This window comes from Caretta caretta, chromosome 4 (genome assembly GCF_965140235.1).
Source record: "Caretta caretta isolate rCarCar2 chromosome 4, rCarCar1.hap1, whole genome shotgun sequence".
In the NCBI taxonomy this organism is placed as follows: domain Eukaryota; kingdom Metazoa; phylum Chordata; order Testudines; family Cheloniidae; genus Caretta; species Caretta caretta.
The window spans coordinates 21,618,018-21,638,367 of record NC_134209.1 but is presented as its reverse complement, the minus strand read 5'-3'; the positions used below and the strand labels follow the sequence as shown (position 1 = coordinate 21,638,367).

The window sequence follows — 20,350 nt, the reverse complement described above, 5'->3', positions numbered from 1 at the left end:
TACATGTGGAATGTATGGCTGCAAGACTTCTTCACCAGCGACAAAGGACAGGAATATGATGGACCGAAAATCTAAAAAGGCCCGCACGTTTCCCAGAGTCACTACCCTTGATAACAGAACGTCAGTGATTGCATTGGCTACTTGGATCACAGCAGCCCCCACAGTAGACTTGCCCGCAACAGCAGTGGTGACGGTGAGCTGAGCGGGCTCCCGCTTGCAGTGCTATGGCGTCTGCATGGTTAATCCAGGAAAAAAGCCGCAAAACGATTGTCTGCCGTTGCTTTCACGATGGGAGGGAGGGGCGACTGACAACATGTACCCAAAACCACCCGAGACAATGTATATGCCCTATCAGGCACTGGGAGCTCAACCCAGAATTCCAATGGGTAGCGGAGACTTCAGGAACTGTGGGATAGCTACCCACGGTACACCGCTCCAAAGGTCGATACTAGCCACAGTACTGTGGATGCACTCCGCCAACTTACTGCACTTAGTGGGGACGCACGCACTCGACCGCATAAAATCTGTTCTGAAAAATTGACTTCTGTAAAATCGACCTAATTTTGTAGTGTAGACATATAAGCTGTCTTGAGATCTGTGGCTGGAAAGTATTTTTTATTTTTTTAAGTGCAAAACTTTATTGTTATCTAGTATTAATTTCAACAGTTTTCAATCAGTGAAATGAATTAGCCACATGATGGCGGTGTAACATAAGTAAGTAGGACAAAGTCTGATTTACTGAATAATGATTGACTCTGGGAATAGATTGGAGTGTGCTGACTTTTAGCTCTGGAGTCATTGTTTTTGTCTGAAAAGCAGCAGCGATATTAACAGATTCAAGGGTGGAGGTGAGAGCTGTTCATTAAGTATTTCTTGTGAATTTAGAACTGGTGAAAGGTACCACATCAAAGCCTGGGGATTGAAGTCCTCTCTATAACCTCAGAACAGTTATAGTAGTGGCTTTGTAAACCCCTCTTTCTTGCAGAGCCCTGCCTTTAGGCCTCTGCACTGATCCAGAGGGGCCACCTCTAAGGCTGTGTCTACACTAGGCAGCTTACAGCAGCACCGCTGCACCAATGCTGCTCTGTGCTCTCCTATTGACATAATTAAACCACCCCCAACGAGCGATGGTAGCTGTTTTGGCAGGAGACTGTCTCCCACTGGCATAGCACTGTCCACACCAGCGCTTATGTCAATTTAACTTACGCTGCTCAGGGAGGTGTTTTCTTCATACACCTGAGCAACATCTGCCAACATAAGCTGTAGTGTACATAGCCTAAAAGTGAGAGGATAATTCACCCTCCTTTCTCATTTGGTCCTTGGCTACTCCATTTAGACTGTCATTTATGGTGGTGGTTTCTGAGTGATACAGACATCAATCCACTGGAACCTGGACTGAGACCACTATGTTGTTTTCACACAGAACAATGAACAGCTATATTTTAACAACTGATTTAAATTTTTACTCATGAGGTATCTGGGCTTGTCTATGTTACAAAAGTTGTGGTAGTTTAACTAAATCTGTTTGAAATCGATCTCCGTTAAACTACTGATTGCCATATGCTGGGTTAGGAAGGATTTTTCCCCCAGATCAGATTGGCAGTTTACTCATGGTGAATAATAATGGTGACCTGACAGACTGTTGAACTGAATAAAATACATGTGGTTTTCCTTAAAAATAAAATAGTTGGGCTGGGAGCACTCACTTCTGTGGGCAGTTGAGAAAAAATATAATTTTTAAATAACAATTTTCCAGATCATATAGATGAACGAACAGTCTGCAATATTGTTGCACCTGAAAAGGATGTGGATGGATTCCATATTATCAACATTGGACGACTGTGTCTTGATCAACCTTCTGTTATACCTGCCACAGCTGCTGCTGTTTGGGAAATTATAAAACGAACAGGTAGGAAACTAAATGTCTATTGAAATGTTCTGGAGAAGAAAAATTAATGCTGGCAAGAAGGCATATACAAGGAAATTTACATGATAGAATACAGCAGAATGGATTAATTTAAATCAAAGTGATTTAAATAATCAATTTTAATCAGCAAGTAGGAAAGCTTGATTTAAATAAACTATTTGAATTATGTTTTGCATTTGTTCTTTTTAGTTATTTCCTAACGAAAGTCTGATTCTCATCAGTTGGTAAACTTTAAAACATGGCAAAGAGTCCTGTGGCACCTTATAGACTAACAAACATATTGGAGCATAAGCTTTTGTGGGTGAATACATGCATTCGACAAAGTGGTTATTCACCCACGAAAGCTTATGCTCCAATACGTCTGTTAGTCTATAAGCTGCCACAGGACTCTTAGTCTGGATCTGTAAAAGCGGCAAACACGGCTACCCCTCTGATACTTTAAAACATGTTGAATTGCTACTAAATATAGCCTTTCATAAATTTGGTGCTTCTTTTTGCTAACCAGGAGGATGTATTATATGCATTTATTTAAGCGATTAGTTGAACTTAATTTCTATTTATTGAGATTCTTAACTTTTAAATATTTTATTATATTAAAAATTAAGGATTATGCCTTTATTTATTAGATTAACTTTTTGTGATTTTTGTGATTTGTGCCAAATTCTATTTGGATGGAAATTCAACTTAAATTAAAAATGAACAAAAACAGAATTTTATTTTTATTTTTTTAAAATAAAGCTACCTTAAATGTGCTGGGTGCATAAGAAGAAAAGTTTTAAATGTAAAATAAAGTTTTTCAAAACGTGTGATAAACTAACTGATGTATTAAACAAAGTAAATATTATCTGTAGTTAGTGAATTGAACAGATTATTTCTGGTCACCATGTGCTTCTACATTTTTGAACTAGTAGATCCCATGCGCTTTCACCAAGTTTTTATTCATAGATCAGAAGAGGAAAAGAAGTTTTCCTTCTTTTTCAACTCCCAATTGATGTCTTAACTTTCAGTGAACTCGTCATTGAATTTAACTAGTTGAATACATTGAAATGAAATAAGTGTTCTCTCTGCACTGCAGAAGAGATTACTGCTGTCAAAAGTTGGTTTGGCATTTCAAAACTTGGCAGCAAACGTACTTTTTCGTATTATATTTTTATGTTACTGTACTGGTCTGAATGGAAAAGAAAGGATTAAAAGAATATTTAAAGACTAGTAAGATGGATGGAGCAGTATTCTGCAGATAGAATAAGATATTTAAAGCCAGTAGATGTACAATAAATTGAGCACAGAGAGAATAGTCAAAACAATGCGTTGATCTTTCATGATGTAATTTTATGGTCACCAATATATTTTGCATATTTTTGTAATATCATATGCAAGTACCTGTACTAGAGTTTGTCTAAACCTCAGTTTTCAATAATGAAAGATAATTTAAGTGATAAATTGGATGAGTTCTGCAGAAAAATATAAAATAGAGGGCAAAAATTCCCTATTATTAAAACACCTCTTTTAACACTAAAATAGGGGGGAAAAATATGTTTCTAAAAGAAATAGTAAAATGATGGTGTAGATCAACTGTACATATACTAAATTTAACTTTGAGAGGAAATTTGAATAGGTGATAAAATTGTTCCTTTACTGTTTCAGATGGCTGACATGTCAAGTTCAAGTGGTGAGGTTTTTTGGATCTTTTAGACTAACTGAATTATTTTTTATTTTGTTTTTCCCTGTAAGGAATACAAACATTTGGAAAAAATGTTGTTGTCGCTGGACGATCTAAGAATGTAGGAATGCCTATTTCAATGCTTTTACATACAGATGGAGAGCATGAAAGGCCTGGAGGTATGTCCAAGAATATTATGATTTACTTTAATAACCTGATCAGTGAAAATGCGCAAAATGAGAGATATGCAAAGGGGAGGGGGACAGAGAAAATGTAACAGTTCATCCCTAGTACCATCACTTAATTTTTTTAGAATCATACTTGACAATCTTTTCTGTGTTCTGAATATGTTTGGATTAATAATGTTTCCTTCAAGTTTCCATGCAGAAGACACCATGCTCGTAATCTCATGAAAATATTTATTCTTGCAAAATTTCCAGCTTAATTGTTTAAATTCAAGAGTTTCAGATTGTTTGGATAAGAATTTGAACTTTTGAATACTTATCCAAATTCAGCCCAAACTCTGCACTTCTGAGATTCATCAATCCCTACTTAAAATGAACATGTTCAATTTGGCCAATTGTCATTTTTGGAACACATCCTAGCAATCTTGTTAGTGTATAGTTCCTACATTTACCTTGTTTAGGTGCATAGCTTGCTATTTGAAATCTCTCTACTCACCAACAAATCTATTCCACACAAACGCAGAAACAGTCTCCCAAGATAGATATTCCTCTGCGCTGAATCTGATGATAAGCGCAACTGAAGCAGTTAGACAGTGGTCTCGAACAATGTATTGAGGAAGGGGTTGATTAAAACGAAATTAAATTTTCTATAAGAAATGTTGACCATAGAAACGTTAAAAATGATATGCAGTGACTTAATTTTTTATACATGTCCATCCTTAGGACTTTACTGAAAGCTTGCTAAGAAACACAAATCTCAAAGCAGAAATGGTCGTTTGTTTCTAGCTCACAGCGTTAGTATGACAAACTATCCATAATCCAAATTCTCCTTATCTTCCTGTCTTCCTTGTCCCTTGTTTTTTCTGGGCCAATCACAATTTCATCACTGAGAATAGTCTCAGCAACAACTGTTTCATCTTGATTTCAAAGCCATGCAACAAATGCAGTTTGTCTTTCTCTCCCAAATAATTACATTGACTTAAATGGGACTATTCATGTAAGGCCCTTAATTTGGATTTCATCTTACTGAGTGATAAGTATTAATTTACACAACTGATTAGGATCAAATCCTGAAAGGTGCTGAGCATCTGCTGAATTCCTGCTGCTACCATTGGCCTTTGGATCAGGCCCTCCCTTTTTGCCTCCATATACCTATGGCTCTGATTCAGCAAAGTATTTACACGTTCTTAACTTTAAGCACATAAATAGTTCCATTGACTTCAAATAAGGATGGGGTTTTAAGTTATATTAATGAGAAAATGCATCCAAAACAACTAAACTGTTTGCTCCAATATAGCTTAAAACTGTTGATAATGATTAATTGTTTATCGTATTAAAATAGTATCTTCTGTCAGGCATGTTGTCACGGTTACAGGGCGAGATGCACTTTAGACCCCTTTTAATCTCTCTCAACTTGCACCCCTTTGTGGAGAAGTTTAGCTACCTTCACCCCTCTCTGGGTGAAACCATGTGGTCCTACCACTCTTAGACTTGATTTCTGGTCTTCAGTCTCCTGTTTACTAACCATGTTAACCCAAAAGATCCAACTGTGTTTGGCATCTGTAAACTGTTTTCTTTGGGTGCCCGAAACAGCTGCTGATTAAAGTGACTCAAAATATTTTATTCAAAAGAAAGCATTGTTTATTCAGCAAAATATACATAATTCACACAACAAAGGATAACAACAAAAACATTTATATGCATAGGTCTTTACCTACATCTTAATCTTTCCTTGCAAGCTTTTGTAAGTTCCCTTCTGCCTGGCTACCTCCATCTCTAGGTTGAGAGAGAGAGCAGGTTTGCTGCAGTTTCTGTGTTGCTTTCTTAGTGTGTCTCTGTCAGAGTCTTCTCCCCTCAGCCCTCCAGGCAGCTGCTGACAACTGACTCTACCTCCTTCTTCCCTAAACCAGCATCTTTAAAGTTTTAGCACCCCCTATGTTCATGGGTACGGCTGGGAAAGAGTAAACTTTGCCAACCTAGTTGGAATCTGGCCCAGGGGTATTTCCCAATTGATAGCTGCCTCATTGTTTCCCCAGGGTGTGTTCTCTGAACTGTACATTATTTTTGCCATAGTTTCATTTCCCGATGATTTCCCCCAACAGCATCCTTTGATTTAATTCTGTGGAGCCAGGCAGGATGATATCACAGAGGTAAACTGAGGTACACATGATATTTATATAAAAATAATACAGATACATCCCTCATTCTCCAAACTTTATATATTACTTTTAATTTTTTTGATGTTCTTTTAAATTATTGGTATATATATCTGACCACTTTTGTAGTATACTGCTTATCAACGTTTATAAATGAAAAACAAAGTATCTTTTCAACCTGAGACCTATAATGTTAACTCTTAGCCTGGAGGAATGTAGTTATGGTTCAATTTATGTCCCCCCTGAAAATAAGGAAAAATAAGTGTTTATAATGGGATTACTGATGCTTCCTTCATTATAGCGGCACTGATATGCCGCTATAATTGCAGTGTAAAAAGAATAACAAATGCTATTTAATTTTAAATAAGATATTACCCTCTTGCAACATTGTTTTGATGTTAGAACTGCAGAAGTATCATTCATAAATGAAGTAAACATGGGTGTTGCTTAATTTCAGTCATGTTTAGTAGGAGTGTAGTGAAATGTATTATTAATATAATGAAATGTTGAAAGCTTGTTACTAATCATATAGTTGTTTTTTCCATGAAGACTCTGTGGGAAAGTTAGTGTTTGGAACTTCTCTGTATGTTTGTGTAGTAATTATAGTCAGTGAAAAGCTTTGGGCTCAATCCTGCTCTCATGAAAATCAATGGGAGTTTTGCCATTCATTGCCCTGGAAGAAGAAGAATTAGTTCTCTTATATTGTTAGTTATGAGGTTTAAGGAAGAAGGACTAACTTTCCAAGTTCCTGTCTGCAATGCTGATCTAATTAGATGAGTGAAGTTTGATAGGCAAAAATACTGTACAGTTTTCTGGCTTCTACCAGCCAAGACTCAGAAGAATTAGTGATCTGAGACACTTTTTGTTTTATAATCAGAAAGAGAAATTGCTATGGAATTAGTTAGTAATGGCCTGTTTCACAGCTTAGATATTCGGGCCAGTTAAATACCTCAGTTTCCTTCACTTGTATTCAGGATCTGCCTCTGTTCTCCCATGCTTAGAATTGTTGATACAGTATTTAAATGAACCAGTTCTCGCAATGTTTTCTTTGTAACGACTGCCATCTGAATTTATTTGCTCCAATGAAAGTTCGGCCTGCTTCCTGATCATTCTGTTACTTACTGCTGTTGTCATTTAGGCCCCTAACATGTGGCCTAAATTACATGAAAATGTAATTAAAAATCTGCACAGCTACATCCATAACTAATGTTAAACCTTTTTCTTAAATCAGAAAGAATAGCAGAATGTGCAGAAAAAATAGCAAATATGGCAAGCCACCAGCTTGGCTTAACAGCGAAATCTTCAGTGAGCTTAAACTCAGAAAGGAAGCTTACAAAAAGTGGAAATTTGGACAGATGACTAGGAAGGAGTATAAAAATATTGCTCGAGCATGCGGGGTATAATCAGGAAGGCCAAGGCACGATTGGAGTTGCAGCTAGAAAGGGATGCGAAGAGTAACAAGAAGGGTTTCTACAGGTATGTTAGCAATAAGAAAAAGGTCAGGGAAAGTGTGGGACCCTTACTGAATAGGGGAGGCAACCTAGTGACACATGATGTGGAAAAAGCTGAAGTACTCAATGCTTTTTTGCCTTGGTCTTCACAGACAAGATCAGGTCCCAGACTGCTACACTGGACAACACAGTATGGGGAGGAGGTGAGCAGCCCTCAGTGGTGAAAGAACAGGTTAAGGATTATTTAGAAAAGCTGGACATGCACAAGTCCATGGATCCAGATCTAATGCATCCAAGGGTGCTGAGGGAGTTGGCGGATGTGATTGCAGAGCCATTGGCTATTATCTTTGAAAATTCGTGGCGATCGGGGGAGGTCCCGGACGACTGGAAAAAGGGAAATACAGTGCCCATATTTAAAAAAGTGAAGAAAGAGAACCCAGAGAACTTCAGACCAGTGAGCCAAACTTCAGTCCCTGGAAAAATCATGGAGCAGGTCCTCAAGGAATTCATTTTGAAGCACTTGGAGGAGAGGAAGGTGATCAGGAACAGCCAACATGGATTCACCAAGGGCAAGTCATGCCTAACCTGATTGCCTTCTATGATGAGATAACTGGCTCTGTGGATATCGGGAAAGGGGTGGATGTGATATATCTTGACTTCAGCAAAGCTTTTGACACGGTCTTCCACAGTATTATTGCCAGCAAATTAAAGAAGTATGGATTGGGTGAATGGACTATAAGGTGGATAGAAAGCTGGCTGGAATGACGGGCTGAACGGGTAGTGATCAATGGTTTGATGTCTAGTTGGCAGCCAGTATCAAGCGGAGTGTCCCAGGGGTCAGTCCTGGGGCCGATTTTGTTTAACATCTTTATTAATGATCTGGATGATGGGATGAATTTCACCCTCAGCAAGTTTGCAGATGACACTAAGCTGTGCAGAGAGGTAGATATGCTGGAGGGTAGGGATGGGGTCCAGAGTGGCCTAGACAAATTGGAGGATTGAGCCAAAAGAAATCTGATGAGGTTCAACAAGGACAAGTGCAGAGTCCTGCACTTAGGAAGGAAGAATCCTGTGCTCCGCTACAGGCTGGGGACTGACTGGCTAAGCAGCAGTTCTGCAGAATAGGACCTGGGGATTACAGTGGATGAAAAGCTGGATATGAGTCAGCAGTGTGCCCTTGTTGCCAATAAGGCCAACGGCATATTGGGCTATATTAGTAGGAGCATTGCCAGCAGATCGAGGGAAGTGATTATTCCCCTCTACTTGGCACTGGTGAGGCCACACCTGGAGTATTGCGTTCGGTTTTGAGCCCCCCACTACAGAAGGGATGTGGACAAATTGGAGACAGTTCAGCGGAGGGCAACGAAAATTATTAGGGGGCTGGGGCACATAACTAACCCCAGTTCCCTCAGCCTCTCCTCATAATTTAGTCTGCAGAAGAGAAGGGGAGGGGGGATTTGATAGCAGCCTTCAACTACCTGAAGGAGGGTTCCAAGGAGGATGGAGCTAGGCTGTTCTCAGTGGTGGCAGATGACAGAACAAGAAGCAACGGTCTCAATTACAGTGTGGGTGGGGAGATCTAGATTGGATATTAGGAAACACTATTTCACTAGGAGGGTGGTGAAGCACTGGAATGGGTTACCTATGGAGGTGGTGGAATCTCCATCCTTAGAGGTTTTTAAGGTCAGGCTTGACAAAGCCTTGGCTGGGATGATTTAGTTGGTGTTGGTCCTGCTTTGGTCCGGGGATTGGACTAGATGACCTCCTGAGGTCTCTTCCAACCCTAATATTCTATGATTCTATGATTGCATGACTCCTCCGTATACATTTGATATCTAGAACTATGTAAACTATTTGTAGCAAATAGTTTGTTTGAGTAAATTAGTTCTTTGTCTGTTTGCAGATTTACTTATATCAACAGACTTAAACTTGTATGAACTTCTTTTTCAAGCTTATTTGACTAATGTTTTATGCAAACATCTTTCAGTCTATGGGATTTCTCACAAATTATAAGCAACTCCTATTCACCATCCATAATTCATTTTTTATGCTGTGTGACTGGACATCTGAGTCCCAGGGCTATTGTTTCTGTTCCATGATTGGATGTCTGAAAATTTTGTATACAGGGGGAGGGCTTGAATAAGTCACTGGAGCTGTTTAAGTCAGTTTCTAGATGACCATGCAAATACTTCTGTCACAAAACTTTGCAACTATATATTTGCACAGGTATTTGTAAGACTTTTGTTTTCTATGAACGTTCTTGCACATGAAAGTTATTTGTATGAATATTTGTGAGAACAAATGAAAGGGTTATGAATTACCACTGAAATACATCATTGTTTTTTCATTCCAGAAAATGTTTGCAATACTGTTTTGCAATATTCACTCAGCTTTCTGAAAGCCCTCCTCCTGGAAATATTTCCTGTTTCATTGTTTCACGCCAAAGGTTCTTAAAAGCTATAAAAACACTTTCTGTGCCGTCACCTTTTCTCAAAACATATCTTCAAATACAATGATCCTTGCTTCATTAGGAAATCTTTTTCATGCCTCTTGAGCTAATTTGTCAAGTTCTGTACTCTTTCCAGAATTTGAATATCTCTGTAGACTCAATATTCATTTCTGTATTGTACACAATACACTGTCATCTAACATTGCCTTCTAAAACGATAGCATTATCTTACATGGCCTTTAAATGCCTATCCTGCATATACTTTGTAGGACTTTATTTGCTTGTTTTATTTGTCAAGGATGAAGCCTCTACTTTCTGACTATTGTTACTAATAGGTCCTTTTCCTCCTGGTGCATAAGGTACCATTCAACATATAAGTGGCTTTTTCATTGGCTCTGCTTTGAGGCAGGATTTTATATTTATGAACACTGGAGAAATGAAGCAGGGAAACAAGGCAGGGGACTCGGCCAAAAGCTTCACCCAACCACTTAATAGAATCCAATTTTTTTTGTATAGCTTGATAAAGGAGATCATCATCATGCCTTTGGCTCGTCACATTTCCCCCATAACACTCAACCACAGTATCTGCTCCCAGGTCGTGCCTCCAGCCTACTCTCCCCCAGCCCTCCCCTCCACCCCCACCACCATGTTGAGACTCCCAATGTGTTCCTGGCTGGCAAAGATACAATGTGCTGCTTTCCTCCCTGTCAAATGTATTGTACTTCTGGGGAGGTGTCTTTGTGTTTTATAGGTTAAATTATCTATTCTTCTAATCAAAGCATCCATAACAAAACAAGTGTGGGAATGAAAGGAAGATGGATGTGTAGGTGTGTAACAGGGCTTTTGCCAACCCAAAAGCTGGCCGTTACTTGGGACTTGGGTGACTTCTTATTAGAGGATGAATTAATTAAAGATGCTTCTATCAGTTTAACCCTTATTTGGCTTGATAGGAGCTTTGTAGGAGATCCAAAAGTTGACTTTGTAGGCATGATTTCCGTCCCTATTTAATCAGTCTTTATAAAATGGTTGAATTACAGACACAAGGGGCTAGATTCTGCCCTGTGCTGTGACCCCTGTATGCTGGCTCTATGGAAAGCTCCCAGTCTTAGAGGGGATTCCCTAGAGGCATATAGCCAGCAGAACTGGCTCCCTTTCTTATACAGCCCCTGTCATACTGGTACGGAGCTATGCACTTCAGGCACACTGAAACGGTAGGTGGCTCTGTGGGGAGTCATTGCAGTGTAGCATATTTAGAGTGGCCCCTGCTGTAGCCTAATCTGGGAGGTGCAAAAGTAGTGTACAGCCACCTTTGTACTTAAGAGGCTCCCACATCCTCAGCTCAGCCAAAGCCCAGAATCAGGGCCCAGGTGAGAGGGAAATGATAAAACAAGGGAAGCGTTTTGTTGGTTTCCTCAAAACACTCAGTTTACACATCATGCAAGTATAATAGATATTTGTAATCTGCAACAGTATTCACATCTTTGGTTATAAAACAAAGTGAAGTTCTTTTGTGTATAATATTTGTATTCTTTACTGCATTGTTGTCAAATTACCCAATGCTCAGATAGTAGACAACATTCTTGTAATCCCTGAGAGCAAGGAGATAGTTGCTAAGGGAATCTTCATTGAATTTTCTATTATTAATTTGAAATCTCAAATTTAGCATTTTGGCATACATTTTACATACCTTTTCCTTGTTTTAATCTATAAATGAGAGTGAATATACTAATTGTGGTGAAATGATCTAATGGTATAAATCTTTTTTAAAAGCGTGTATGTTTCCTGGTTACATTAAGGGTTATAATTTGCATCATGCCGTGTTTGAACCTACCCCCATAAACCAGCTACCTCTTACCATCTGACTTCTAAAAAGTAAAATACTAGTCAGAATTCTTCCCTCATTCTGACCCTACTTCCCTGTTAAATCAAAAACCTCACAGTGATTTCCCAAGACCATCCCACCAACGAAGCCCCACCTAGCATACAGCGACCTGTTGTTAAGGAGCATCTGGAATCCACTTGCACATCATTCTGGGTCAGGGTAATTGATGATGATGAGTGAGCAGAAAAGAAAAAAAGCTTGACTTTCAGATCTCATGGAGAGCTTGAAGGTCTAACATTTTTAAAAATGCATATTTTTAATTATAAAATTAAGAATTTTATCTGAAATCAGTGAAGGACAATAAGCATCTAGCCCCACAGTGTCATTTTTCCAGCCACTGCTTAGAGTAGAACCACACTTTAAACATTTATGACCTCTTGATCGAACATTCACCTGTTCCTTGTCAAATCTCACTAAACCAAGTCCCATTCTGTATTTCTTCTGAGTGGTTCTTTCCCTGACAATAATTATTCCTCCTTCACCAATAGGGGCAAAGGTGAAAAGTAAGTAAAAATAGTCACCCCCAGTTTCTTCTAAGACTAAGACATCTACCCCCAAACAAACCCACACACCTTTAAAAGAAACTTTAAAAGGTTTTCCTCTTCCTCCTAAGAACCCAGTTAGAACAATAAATACAAATCCTCAAACAATGACTCTTTGAGGAAGGTTAAATTGGATGGCATCAATAATCTGATTAAATTATTTTCCATGGATTTACAGGCTTCTCTTAAAGCTGAAAAAGTTAGGGTCACAGGGGGACCTTTCTGGATGCTGAGAGAAGATACAGAACTTGTCTAGCTTTATCTGATCAGGATTAGGTTGTATCAAAGGTCACAGGTGTTCCTGGTGAGGAATCCCCCATATCTAAAAATTTTGATAAATTGATACAATTTTTTTACAGACATCTCAATTATGGGGCTCTTCTCCTGTGCTGGGTTCAACTATACTGATATGTTTCTAGAAGTCCTTCTGTCCTGCAGATGGCAACACCTCCCTAGCTGATCCCTCTGGCAGGAAAGTTGATGCTGGCCTCAGAAAGGAAATTGTATTCTTCTCTAGAACAGGGGTTCTCAAACTCCATTGCACTGCGACCCCCTTCTGACAACAAAAATTATTACATGCCCCCAGGAGGGGGAACCAAAGCCTGAGCCCAGCTGTCCCAAGTGGCAGGTCCAAAGCCTGAGCCCCACCATCCTGGGTGCGGGGGCCAAAGCCGAAGCCCAGGGGCTTCAGGCCCAAGCAGGGGGCCTGTAACCTGAGTCCCACCACCCAGGACTGAAGCCTTTGGGCTTTGGCTTCGGTTCTGGACAGTGGGGCTCGGGCTTTGGCCCAAGCCCCAACAAGTCTGAGCCAGCCCTGGCGACCCCATTAAAATGGGGTCCCACCCACTTTGTGGTCCCGACCCACAGTTTGAGAACCGTTGCTCTAGAAACCAGGCTGCAATCCTAACTATATTTGCAGGCTGGTGGAGTGATTTCAGCAGGAGCACACAAAAATCCTTAGTCAGCAAAATCTTTTCCTCCAAGTTTATTCTTGAAATTCTTAGGTAATGGTGTATAGAAAAAATATATTTACACTATTTTAACCTAACCACAAAATAAACAGACAAGTTCCCTACTTTGAGGTTCATACAAGTCCCATGATAACTGCTGTGGATGTGAAGCCCATTCTTCAATGCAGCTGCTAATTGTTTGGCTTTAGGGATTGCCTAAGGACAAATCCTTCCTCAGAAGTTCTAGGGAAAGCCTGTAATGTTCAGCCTTAGAAGCTGATTAAGTTTCCAGCCTACTCTTGACTGCAGACTCTCTGGCCTGTAATATAGTAGCTCAAAAGGCTGTGTGATTATGTGAATGAAGGAAAGGTATTTTTTTTCTAAACAAGCTGGCATTTCTTCTCTTCAGAGGAAGTTTCTTTGATGAAAGTTGGTGTGGAAGGACTTTTCAGCTTTATAAAAGTCTTCCTTTCTAAAATCTTAATGAGAACTGAACCCATATTTACTGTTGCAAAGGTGGCTCTTCTTTCAGAGATCCCCTATTAGATACACAGCTATGTTTCTTGTCTCTGGATTCCATAATGTCAGGGTCTGTATTTCCCCTCCCTCGACTTTTTTCCCTAAGGGAATGGGAACTGATAACATCAGTTTCTAATTGCTGCCTCATGGACATTTCTCCTCTGTGGCTTCATCCCTTTTGATCTCCCCATCAGTCCAGAAGAGAGGGCAGGTCTACAGCACTTCATCTCTGGTGTTGCTGTTTTAGCATGGAACAGGAAGTAGGCATGCTACCCTTTTCTTCACCGTTCATTTGAAGCTTAAGGATACCAAGCAATGATGTAAAATAGCTGAATTCTTTTGTTCTTTACAAGAAATTTGAGATCACTGGCAGCAGCAGCTCAGCTGGGGCATTACTTATGCTTGGAGGAGTTGAGTTACACATTCCAGTAGCTCAACAACATTATCAATTCCTGCACGTGGTAATGCAGAATTATTAGTACCAGCATAAAGCTCTTCCATTCAGGATAGCAGCTACACCTCAGGCTGTTTTCCAGAATCTAGATTGTCCTGGCAATGTGAGGCATTTAGTGTGCTTTTCTGAAATCTCAGCAATTATGGATCAGTGCAGACAATCTGGAATCTATTATTTATATCAATGAACATGGAAACCCATCTAGCTAATTTCCTAAGAGGAGATCTGGTTCTTCTGCAATTTGGGTGGAAAAAATAAATTAACTATAAAAGTGGTTCATCTAATATAAGCATCTCAATACGCAAGCAGGTTGGCTAACGTATCAATTCACTTATGTGAGAGCGAGATCCTTGGAGAAGAAAAACTTTTGCCAGTGGAATTGCTCCCTCATTAAATCTTTTTGTGCCAATGATAATCAGTAGGTCGAAAGATATGACAGCGGATTTCCAGAAAAAATAATATCTCCTTTCTGTTTCCACAATATCTGTTTTGTGCATTTCCTTTCATTTATTGATCCCTAAGATGCTAAGGGAGGAAAATGTAGCTTTAAGTAACCTCAAGGTCTAAGCTTCATCTATAGGATTCTTGACAAGAATGATTGGGGGTGTTGTTATCACAGCAGACCTTTCAGCTAAGAGATTCTAGAAGAATGGTCCATCTTACACTCAAAGTCAGCTGCAGCCAGGCTCTTCATCCTTGGAGCCTGAATTTGAGTACGGAAAGTTGCTGCCCTTCCTTTGATCCCTAATCACTTTTTCTGTCTATCTCCTGTCACTTAGAATTGTGTTTCAGCCAGCCAACCATCCAGGTTTTTTTTTCCAGGGACCCCATCAACAAAGAACTTAAGTGCTGAACAGTTAGATCAGATCTGTACAGTATGCTGATGTCCAGAGGGTACTTTGTAGGGGATTCACCCTTTCCAGTTTCTATGAGTCTATGCTTGTTGGTTTCCTTTTGGCTTATTTGTTTTTTTTTCCCCTTGTTTGTTTTTAACTTTGGCTATGGATAAGCTTTAACAGATAGGTGGGTTTTGCAACAGCTTTTTAAATTCTCTCAGTGTAACCTCCTCTGGTCCACTGATTCAGTGAATCTGTTCCCACACTCTGGGTGTCTCCCTGCTGCCAATTACTGTAGTATTCATGATTCATTTCTCTTGTGGGAGAGCACATAAAGTACAGGCATATGCTGGAAGAGGGAGTGACCTTCACAGTAGGGTGGATACATGAAGGATGGATAGGGAAGAAGAACAAGGAAAAAGTGTATCAATGAGATGAGGTGCAGATTTGATCAATAATAGATGTTCCTGAGGTGTCGGAGCAGATGGCAGGGACTGAAATAGTGAAAATTGTAATGTAAAATTTTAAGAGGAGACAATGTGCCAGGGGACCTGAAATGGATGGAGGGTGAACAGGATGGGGTAGAACAGGTTCAGCATACACAGGGAAGATAGCAAAGAGAAAGAGAGGGGGAGTCAGGCTCAGGGCCTAGGAAGAGTCTCCTTTGCTGATTGTTACCTTCATTGCTTTCCCAATTATCTCCTCCTTGCTTTTGGAAGACAACCAGGAAGCATGGTCCCCATGCTCACAAACCTCCTTGATTTGCATGATGGGCTTCTCTCAGGTTCTCTGTCAGGTTCCCCACAATTGTACGATTTTTCATGTCTAGTGTTAGGAGCCACAGAAGAACTGTCCTTGCCCAGCTACATACACCCATGCAGGTCTCCAAAGCTTCTGAGTTAGCCCAAAAGACTGTAGGCCTCCATTTGCCATGCATGCAAACTCTTCCTGTGGTCTCTGGCACAGATGAGTGATCAGCTCTTTGTTTAACAGCAAGTAACAGGAGATGGTGGAACAAGACTTTTCTGCATCTGCAATGAGAGAAAAGCAGAAATGGATATTTGGGAGACATTTTCCTTTCTACTTTTTTTGGTATCCATATTAATGGAATAATAAGTGTCTGAGCAGTGTGAGATGAGCTATCATTGTGCTTCTCCTGGGGTTTAGGAGAAGAAGGCATAGGACAGCCAAGGTACCTCACTTGATAATACCATAGGATTTGGTCTGGATAATTTCTTCCCCTAAGTGGGCATAGTGACAGGCATTCTCAAGTCTGTCTAATAGGAATTTTATCAGATAACAAATAGTGACAGTGTTGTTAATTGTTTTGGGCATGAATGTTTCTTAAAGAAATCCTCTCCTCTCTGAAATCTGCTAGGGACACTGCAATCAACAGGGATATTCCATGTGCTGGCCGCCAATGTGAAACTAATGGTAGCCAGGGGCAGAGCTTTGTAAGCAGAAAATCCTTGGTGGTAGACTTCCATATTGGTGTTGTAGCTCCCAGGAATCCCCATGCAATCCAAGCTCTGTAGTGGATAGAACGGAGGCAGAGCCATGCATGTCTCCTTCCTGCACAATGAACCATTTTCAAATCCAAAGGGAAATATCAACAAGAATGAATGCTGCTCCTGTTAACATTCATTACCACTTGTTGCACATTCAAACCTCTCCAAAACATACATTGAAAACTAAAATCTGACCTGCGGGAAATGCAGAGATGTGAAGGTAACTCTGCTGTTATCTCTGGTTGTAGACACAGAGAAGTCCATAGTCTCCCCCAGAATTCGTGCCACAGAATGGCAAGAGAGGTGTATAGTAGGCACAGAGAGAGATGAATGACCAAGGGCATATGAGGAGAAAGTTATAAACATAGTCTCCTTATATCCAGTGTTTTAGGTTGTGATAAGTGAAGGTGTCTTATAATGCTATACTCACATCACATTTAGTAAAATAGATTCATGAGGCTAAATTCATTCTCATGTAATTCCATGAACCTCAGTGACGTTAACCCAGAAAAGAATTTAGTCCACACTGTTAAACAGCTGCACTGGGTTATGCTTTTGAAGGATGAGACTGATATGGTTGCACTTCTTTGTACCTGTGGGAAGGCAAGCAATGGCATTCTGCATATGCTGAAAAAAAGGTGTCCAGTCATAAAAAAGAAATATATCTGATGATGTATCAGATCATAAGACAGGAATTTATTTGATCAAGTGTGTGTTCTTACTATGCCAAAATCTAATGAATCATTTCCACATGTTAATAAATACTTCGTGGGAGTTTTATCAATGACAATTAATTGTGAATATTTTACATTACAGGTGATGCTACAGTGACAATTACTCACAGATATACTCCAAAAGAGCAGCTGAAGATCCATACCCAACTAGCTGACATTATAATAGTAGCTGCAGGTAATACTAAGTGTCCTTAATACTACAATGGCAAATGTTAAAAACTCACCAGGTGCTCCGTTTCTACAACTGTGGTGCCACTATCTGTTTTAAATGTGTTATCTAAGTGGGTTGTGATCATGCTTGCTGAGGGTGCTTCAGTGGGTCCACTTGTTTTGAGTAAGGGAAGAGATTTGGCCCTCAGTTTTTGCCCTTCAAATTTGCAGATTCATAAACTAGTTTCTCATCACGTATGACACCTTCCCTTTAGGGAAGCTTAAGGATGAACTCAGGAATGGAAACCAGTCAGTGCACAGCTAATACAGGTATAATTATATAAACTAAAACATTTTCTGTACTGTACAAAAATGGTGAGTCATTAAGCTTCTGACAGTAGGGTTTCCGTAAATCAGCTGGAGGCCATGTTCAGGTAAGTGTCTTTCTTTTGCTATTAGAATTAAGGGCAGTCTTGGCAAATTAAATGTGGTGTTTTGGTATTATGTATGTATTATTCATCCTTGTTTTGTACAATTGCAGTATAAAGAGGTAAACGGAAGAATGGGCTGTTGAAAGAATGGATTTTCTATAATTAGTAACTGGAAAGTTCAGTGGTTTGATATTACTGGAGATATGTAGACAGAAATACTTGTGTTTTGATTGGGCTTTTCTTTACTAAATAAAGAAGTGATCAGAGTTCCAACTTTGGATGGCAAATGTTGCTTTAATGGTATTTTTAATATCTTAACAACATTAGAAACAAGTTTGGCCAATGTCTATGTAGTTCTTCTATTTTTTTTTTCACAGTGGTCATTCAAGCCCCTCTTGCTGTACACAGGATTTGTGTCATTTCACCTCCCCGATCACTCCTCCACACTCCAAACCCCAAGCCTTGCTAACTGCCTTCCAGATGAATATGGATATGGCTTACTCTGAGGCTTATCATTTCTGTTCAAATGTGAAGTGAGGTGCTGCTTTCCCTGACAGGCTAAATGCACTTCTTCACATGCCAGCTTAGGAGCAAGGAAATCAAGCTCAGGTCTTGAGCTCAGATCTCCCATATGGTGATTACTAGACTGTGCACTTAACCAGAATTCACAAATTATAAGTAGAAAATAATAATGGATGTGGAATCATTTTCTTTAGCGTGTCTGTGTAGATAAATGCTGCTTATTAGTTCATCAGAACTTACTGTCAGGGTTTAATCACAGCTTCTGAACAGAGTTTGTTGTTGGCTGTGCTTGCAGTTAAACTGCGTTCAGTACCAATTCAGCAATACCTGTTGCTTACACTTTTTCTTCATGTCACTCGTTAGAGGAACATGATACAACACTCATTACACAATACGAGATATATCTGGGCTAGATTGGGCAAAGTATACACAGCCCTGCATTGGGTGTGGCATGGAGTTGCATAGCCCCAGTGGAAGCTCCGGGAGAGATCGCGCCTCAGGAAGGCATAATCCCTTTAAGTTTCCCTGAGTTCACAGGAACTGTGCAGACTGCATCTTTCTCTGGGATGGTGCAATATTCTCACCGATGTGCCTGGCTTGCTCTGCTGCTAGGATGAAGGGAGTTCAGGGCATGAACCTATTTCCTCCCCACCCCATTTGTGGTGGGACCACAGTTGTGACAGGGCTGTATGTGGGAAGTGCCAGCAGGAGGAGGCCCTTGTGTGTTCCCTAACACATCTATAGCAGGCCCACTTGCAGGCTGGCTCTCAGTTTGACTCCTTTTCTGCAATAAATGCTATTCATGATGCAATACTCTATCTTCCATTTAGTTGTTAGTTTTTGAAGTCTGCATTTTATCAAGCCAATGGTTTATTCATTTCCTCAAGTGTTCTTATTTCACATTTCTTGCAGAAAACAGCTCTGCCTAAATTGTGATTTTGAAAAAATAGATAATTAGCTTTTTCTGCAAAACCTACGCATTTAAGGATTTCCCACATATTAGACGTAAAGCATGTTAGGAGTCAGTGATCTCGTAGCAGTTGGTATGCAAAGGAGACTTTGGTAAATCACAGAATCCTAGAAATGTGGGGTTGGAAGGGATCTCAAGAGGTCATCTAGTCCAGCCCTCTGTGCTGAGGCAGAATTAAATAACTGTGTTAATTTTTTGGGGGGGTGCTTGGGGGGGAGGAGCAAGCAATTTTTTTTGTTTAGTTTAAGTATTACTGTGTTAATGGGGCATGTTCTCAAATCGTTACAAAGGATTTAGCTGTGCAACTCCTGCTAGCTTTAATAAGAGTTGTAGAGTATGACTCTATGCCGCTCAGATAATTTCCCCCCATAAAATTGTGGAGTGGTCCTATTACCAGTACAACTTCCAGTTTATTGTGTAACAGTTTGATGAAATAGACATAGGCCAACACCTCTCAACATTATTGGAACGTATATTAGAAAATTTGCCTCTTTCAACACTTTTCAAGCTCATCTATATACAATATATAGAGAGAAATGTTGTTGTATCACCTCTCTCTCATACAGCAGTCCCTTTCTCCCTAAAACAGCTTGCATCCAGAAACACTCACTTTTGCTTTCTATTCTCCTGCCCCCCACAGCTCTCTCAAACCATTCCTGCCTTTGACCCAGCTAGTGGGAGAAGGGAAACCTATTGCAACATATATCTCTGAGGGGCGCTGCAGATGTTCTGTTTTAGAGTATTAGAATGCCCATATTACTAAAGAGTGGCAGAGTCAAGAGAATGAAGGTGTCCTTATAACACATGAAGCAAGGCTGTATTTTATTTTAAAGATGGAATGTCTTCTCATTTAAAAAGCGGGGGGTTCTGTAATAGGTAAGAAAATTTGGAAAGGGCTTTGAGTGGTTGCACTTATCAGAATAACATGTCATTCCTTTTAGATCATATAAAATATAATATGGAGGTAATGTACAAGTATTTCTATACTTTATTCCTCAATAACACATAATGATTTAGGTGTCAT

General features: G+C 39.8%; 1 protein-coding gene across 1 annotated transcript in view; it reads left to right on the top strand.

Moving 5' to 3' along the window:
• MTHFD2L (methylenetetrahydrofolate dehydrogenase (NADP+ dependent) 2 like) overlaps positions 1-20,350 on the top strand; it is a 60,718-nt gene that overhangs the window by 29,027 nt on the left and 11,341 nt on the right. Inside the window, exons 4-6 of the mRNA XM_048847572.2 lie at positions 1,757-1,909; positions 3,659-3,766; positions 17,336-17,428. Coding sequence (XP_048703529.1) covers positions 1,757-1,909; positions 3,659-3,766; positions 17,336-17,428 — 354 coding nt within the window. The remainder of the gene's footprint in view (positions 1-1,756; positions 1,910-3,658; positions 3,767-17,335; positions 17,429-20,350) is intronic.